The sequence below is a fragment of the Oncorhynchus nerka genome, linkage group LG27 (genome assembly GCF_034236695.1).
Source record: "Oncorhynchus nerka isolate Pitt River linkage group LG27, Oner_Uvic_2.0, whole genome shotgun sequence".
Taxonomy (NCBI): domain Eukaryota; kingdom Metazoa; phylum Chordata; class Actinopteri; order Salmoniformes; family Salmonidae; genus Oncorhynchus; species Oncorhynchus nerka.
The window spans coordinates 49,653,828-49,660,601 of NC_088422.1; the positions used below are offsets into that span (position 1 = coordinate 49,653,828).

The 6,774-nt window shown below is 39.9% G+C and overlaps 1 protein-coding gene across 26 annotated transcripts in view; it reads right to left on the reverse strand.

Moving 5' to 3' along the window:
* The window catches only part of camk2b1 (calcium/calmodulin-dependent protein kinase (CaM kinase) II beta 1), an 89,645-nt gene extending 84,446 nt beyond the window's left edge, over positions 1–5,199 (reverse strand). For 15 of the 26 annotated variants that reach the window (XM_065011748.1, XM_065011750.1, XM_065011747.1 and 12 more), the window contains exon 1: positions 4,862–5,195. In XM_065011748.1, coding sequence (XP_064867820.1) covers positions 4,862–4,923 — 62 coding nt within the window. In that variant the 5' untranslated portion in view covers positions 4,924–5,195. Of the gene's footprint in view, positions 1–4,861 lie in introns of all 26 variants that reach the window. The other 11 variants (XM_065011751.1, XM_065011746.1, XM_065011749.1 and 8 more) reach the window with 3 other exon arrangements.
* Between the last annotated feature and the right edge of the window lie 1,575 nt (positions 5,200–6,774).

Genomic DNA, 6,774 nt, shown 5'->3' on the forward strand with positions numbered 1-6,774 from the left:
TGGGCTTATACTGTCGCTCAATGCTTTATATGCTCTGCGTTGGAGACATACAGTATAGACAGCTTTACAACACCATCCATGCATTAGATGTTGGATTTAGTGTGGCAATAACCCTCAGAGTCTATTGACGCATTTGTCAATATAAATAACATAACGGTGGTCTCCGTTTTGCTCTACGACCCCCCCAAAAGTGTCACGGGACTCGTCTGAAAGTAACTGCTACCCGGTTTATAAAATGAATGGAAATAGGGAGGTAGTTTTCTGCATACCCAAAAAAAGGGGTTAAATATGTGTATTAAAAATATTAATTTCCTGAGCTTTCCTGTAGCTCCTAGATATAGGACAGATACTTCAAAACCTTATTTAAAAATAAAATAAATATGCCATTTATGAATGTGATATTCAATGTGTTTCTATGGGAATTGGTAGTAAAGGCCAAATTCAATATCTTAAAAAAATTATTATTTTATATATATTTTTATACCTAAAGGGGTCCTAAATATACATTGTCATATTTATGTGGTAAAAACGATTGCCATTTAAAGTGCCGGTTCGTCAACATTTCATCCATTGATCCTAAAAGACTATGACCAAAAATATAGCTTAGTTTTCTTTATTTACTTACTCCATAGCCAGAATTAGCATTGCTGCTAGTGAAACAATAGGAATGGTAGAGCCTATGGTAGGATGCTTAAAACACCATGCCCAAATCCTCGGTCCCTTCAAACCAAATGGTATAGCAACACAAATACCATAACAAGTTTCACATATAGAATATGGATATTATAGGATTTCTGGTATTTATAGAACGTTTCCTGTAAAATAACTATTTTCAGAGAATACACACACACTGCACTATGTGTACATATAGAGGGTAGCTGGTTTCTGAATTACAGTGAAGTATTCATACCACTGACAGACTTTTATGAGCAGTTTTGACTGCAACTAAGCTTAGAATCTTTAATGGATTAAAAACAAGTTGATTGATAAAGTCATGAAAAATAGGAAGAATTTAATAAACCACCGTTGGTGCTAATGATGACAAATATACCTCTGTGGTCAAAATGACCCCAGTCGGTTGTATGAAGGTGAACACAAGCAGGTGATCTGTCTATCTGGTCAAAATCATTCCAATAGGTACCCCTTCGCCCTCTGGTAGTATGGATAACTTAATATTATGTCTCAAATAAATACTTTAGCATTTCTCTAGAAAGACTACCTTTTAGAGCATACACACCAATACAGCTCTGGGTGTAGATTCAGGGCATATATGTGTTCTGTATTGCAGTTCTATCAAGCCTTTACAACATTGGCAGACGTTGTACACCATTGGCAGATTTTTATATGCACTTAAAATAAGATTAGTTTGGTTTTGAATACAGCCATAAGATACGTGGTATAGAAAAGTACAATCTTAGGTGAGTACATGGAGAGCTATATCTATATCTATATATATATATATATATCAGCTCGCTGGTCACCATAGCATCTCCCACCTGTAGCACACGCTCCAGCAGGTATATCTCTCTAGTCACCCCCAAAACCAATTCTTTCTTTGGCCGCCTCTCCTTCCAGTTCTCTGCTGCCAATGACTGGAACGAACTACAAAAATCTCTGAAACTGGAAACACTTATCTCCCTCACTAGCTTTAAGCACCAACTGTCAGAGCAGCTCACAGATTACTGCACCTGTACATAGCCCACCTATAATGTAGCCCAAACAACTACCTCTTTCCCTACTGTATTTTATTTATTTATTTATTTTGCTCCTTTGCACCCCATTATTTTTATTTCTACTTTGCACATTCTTCCATTGCAAATCTACCATTCCAGTGTTTTACTTGCTATATTGTATTTACTTTGCCACCGTGGCCTTTTTTTGCCTTTACCTCCCTTATCTCACCTCATTTGCTCACATCGTATATAGACTTGTTTATACTGTATTATTGACTGTATGTTTGTTTTACTCCATGTGTAACTCTGTGTCGTTGTATGTGTCGAACTGCTTTGCTTTATCTTGGCCAGGTCGCAATTGTAAATGACAACTTGTTCTCAACTTGCCTACCTGGTTAAATAAAGGTGAAATAAAAAAATATAAAAATATCTCTGCAGATTATCTGTTTATCTGATCGAAATCACTGTTACAGGTCCCCCTTCACCCTATGGTGGTACACACAAAATGTTTTCGAAAAGGGTTCTTCAGCTGTCCCCATAAGAGAACCGTGTTTGGTTCCATGTAGAACCCTCTCTGCAAAGGGTGAATGTTTAGAACCTGTAAGCAAAAATAGTTACTCAAAGGGGTTGTCCTATGGGGACAGCCAAATAACCCTTTTAGGTTCTAGATAGCACCTTCTTTTCTAAGAGTGTTTGGACAACCTGGTATTATGACTCGAGAAAAACATACACTGAGTATACAAAACATTAACAACAGATTTTTCCATGACAGACTGACCAGGTGAAAGCTATGATCCCTTATTGATGTCACTTGTTAAATCCACTTCAATCAGTGTAGATGAAGGGGAGGAGATTTTTAAGGATTTTAAAGTCTTGAGACAATTGGCACATGGATTGTGTTTGTGTGCCATTCAGAGGGTGAATGGGCAAGACAAAATATTTGAAAGCCTTTGAATGGGGAATGGTAGTAGGTGCCAGGCGCACCAGTTTAAGTGTGTCAAGAACTGCAATGCTGCTGGGGTTTTCACGCTCAACAGTTTCCCGTATGTATCAAGAATGTCCACCACCCAAAGGACATCCATCCAGCCAACTTGACACAACTGTGTGAAGCACTGGAGTCAACAAGGGCCAGCATCCCTGTGGATTGATTTCAACACCTTGTAGAGTCCATACCCTGAGGAATTGATGCTGTTCTGAGGGTAAAAGAGGGGGAGGTTCAACTTAATATTAAGAAGGTGTAGATTCAAATAAAAGGTCCTATCTATCAAATTGCAATAGGTGGAATTGGGTGTTTTTGGCTGGGGTCCATATTGATACCAACACTACCAAAACTAGGGCTGGGCGGTATATCGTATTTTACTATATACCGGTATAGATGAACGGACTGGTTTGAGTTTTTACTTTACTTTCTATGATGATATTTCAATGTTTGGTTTGTTAAATGTGATACACAACTCCAGCACACATAATGTCTGTTTGTATGGTTTTACTCTGTTTGCTACTTCTCTCTCCTACGTCTATACGTCTCTCTCCTGCTTCTGCATTCCGCTAACCTTCGCCCAGTCCTGCACCCTGTCACTCAAGAAGAGAGCCGTTGCTGGACCACGGAGTCACGAGCACTTTATAGATTACCATTAGCTGCTAACACAAATCATTTTAGCAATAAACAGGCAAACAGTCGTTTTAAGACAGTAAAGTACACACACTAATAGTGTAATTATAGAACGCTTGTGGAAATCAGCATGTCACCAACATTGCTGCATCCCTCTGACCATGCAGAGGGAACGTCAAGAAAGTAAGAAAGTGCTTGTGACTCCGTAGTTCAGCAACTGCTCTCTTCTTGAGTGACAGATTTGTTGCCCATATCATGCAGCATGGTACAGTGTGGAAATGATAGTAAAAGTGCAGGAAATGCAGAAATGTATGAAAATGCTGAAAATTATTTTTGGTTTGGGGTTGGATTGAACAGTATAAATGGAAAAAGACCCATTGAAATTAATTTATGTGTTGCCACATTAGGGTCAGGGGATATTCCGAAAGCATATTTAGAACTTTTAGTATTCAAAAACATAAAATACCATCAAAATTATAGATATTTGACATATCTGACAAAATGATTTGATTGATTGACAAAGTCAATTTAATAAACCACTGTTGGGTTATGATGACAAATATACCTCTGTGGTCAAAATGACCCCAGTCGGTTGTATGAAGGTTAACAAAAGTCCCCCGGGAAGAGCATACCATGGGTGCTAAAGGTAGTTTGTGTCTATGAATGGCCTACTGACATAATATGCATCAAACTCAGAGGTTCAGGTTGTGAAAAAAATACATGAAAGTTAATTTGAGATTCATTTTCAATCGGTGGCCTCTTTTTGGTGAATGTTAAGAACCGAATCTCATCGGTGAAAGAAACGTTCGCTCCCTGATTTGAATACTGCTAGGACTGCTTCTTGAGCTGCAAACAACAATTATCTGCAAATAAATGACACAATCGTTGTCTGAATTTGGTGAAACGTCCATGCAGAAACATTAGTAGTGGGGCGAGCATGTCATTCTGGTCCATGCTATTTATTTAAGTACTTAAAAACATTAATTTCGAATTACAGCTTTAAAACTGCAACATTTTCTCTAAACCGAATGGCAAAATGTGTAAAATAGCATGAGATTAGCAATGAAACTTCACATTTTTCTCTGCGGGAGCTTGCTCGAAAGTTGCAGCGCAGCAAGACACCAAACAGCCGCCCCTTTATATACAGCTCAAAATGTCAGTCTCCCGGACCGCTACCTGTGGTTGTTGCCTTCTGATAGGGTGATAGGGGGGAGCCAGGGAGAGAGAGCTCGCAAACCAAAGCAATATTACCCAATGCCTATGGAGAGCTTTGTTTAGACGCATTGACCAACTATTGCCATAATATTTTTAAGAGCGCAGGGAACAAGAATCTCGTGTGTGTGTGTGTGTGTGTGTGTGTGTGTGTGTGTGTGTGTGTGTGTGTGTGTGTGTGTGTGTGTGTGTGTGTGTGTGTGTGTGTGTGTGTGTGAAGAGACAGTGTATTTTGAGCGAGCTGTCACCCTTGTCTTGCGCCGCTGTCACCCCGAAAAAGACCACCGCAACAACACAAACCCGCATCCACACCCACGCAAACGACAAGTCAGCGACTGCAAATTACCAAAACAAACAGGCTTACTTTCCCAGCTCTTCATATAGCTGAAATTCGTCCGTGAATCGTGTACAGGTTGTCACAGCCATGTCTCCGTATCTCGTGCTTCTCTCACGGCTGCTCCTTTGCTTGATATGATCCTCCTGCGCGGTATGTAGCCAAATTCTTCTCAAAATACGAGTGCTCTTTCTGCGCTGCAGGCGACTCAAAGATAACTTATCGGCTGCCGTATAAGGGTATGGTTGTGTGCGTCTAAGGTGGTTGTTTACTCTCGTCTCCCCCACTATTTTTCTACTGTAGTGTACTGTATCGTTCCTCACCAGTTCACTCGACTGTGCAAAGCGAAGCGCTCCAAAGCCCTATAGCTCGATCTGCTCAGCGCTGCCCTCGATTGGGCGCTGCGCTTAACTGCGTGCCTGGGTAACGTAATCGCGGCGCCAGTGCTTCCAAATAGGGACAAATGTAAGACCTAGGTTATTTGTGTTTTGCGTAAGACGCATAATGTAGATTTCACTTCAGATATAAAACGTAATGACAATGTAGTACAAACAATAGCCTAATACATATACTCTGTTAACCCTCCTGCTTGTGCTCCTGTCGAATTATAAATTCTCTCTGAAAAATGTAGTTCGTTTAATATGATTGTCATAAAGTTCCATGACTTTGTCCACACAGGGCATCCGAACACCCCCTCATGCATGTGTGTTTGAACACACACACACACACACACACACACACACACACACACACACACACACACACACACACACACACACACACACCATCTTGGCTTCCATGGCAACCCCCACAGGAACCTTTCCCCAATAGAATCTTTCCCCCACGGGAACCACACCTGTTGGCATTCTCACAAACAATAGCAACATTGTTTCAATAATACATAGAACCTTTCTCGCAGCTCTGGTATATAAAGCTTTTTTGAGGCCTTACTCACAATTCATTCTGTGGCAGCACAATAACCAAACGATATATACTGTATGTGAGGCTCTTGAGCATATCTTTAATCATGACACTTGTGAGGAGAGAGTCCTTGTTAAACTTTGACACAAAGTAGTGTGTGATAAATAGCACAATATATTTCATCTGAATATTTGTTTCGAGTGCCTGGACACAGCCCTTAGAATTGGTATATTGGCCATATACCACAAACCCCCAAGGTGCCTTATTGCTATTATAAACTGGTTACCAACGTAAAACTAAATGTTTTATCATACCCGTGGTATACCATGGCCTTCAGCCATTCAGAATTCAGGGCTCAAAGCACCCAGTTTATAATTAAGCAATAATGCATGAGGGGGTGTGGTATATGGCCAATATACCACAAACCCCCAAGGTGCCTTCTTGCTATTATAAACTGGTTATCAATGTAATTAGAGCAGTAAAAATAAATGTTTTGTCATACCTGTGGTATACGGTCTCATATACCACGGCGGTCAGCCAATCAGCATTCAGGGCTCTAACCACTCAGTTTATAACGCAGTAATGCTGCTATGAAGTCATTTTAAAACAAATAATATCACATAAAACATTTTGTAGATATGTCGTTACAGTCAATGGATAGCCTGCAGGTGATTGTGGTGTGCAACAGTTACAGTAAATCATGTTGCTGTCAAATAACTTCCTTTACACATGTTACAGGAACAGTTTCATTCTGTTGTCACATTTCTAACCAAAGTGAGCTTAACCAGAGAGTTTAGAAAACCTCCTACTCTACTATATTTGACAACTTGCATGATCCACATGGTCCAATCCAGCGGAATAACCCAATTGGGTAATTTTTGGGGAAAACTAACCAAATCCTTATAAAGTTGTTTTTCCTGTGGTTAGCCAGCCTCCACTCACCATATGAGTCTCAAGCTAACATGAAAGAAAAGAAAGTGTTAGAAATAAATGGTAAATAATGTATTGTGTCATTTGATTCA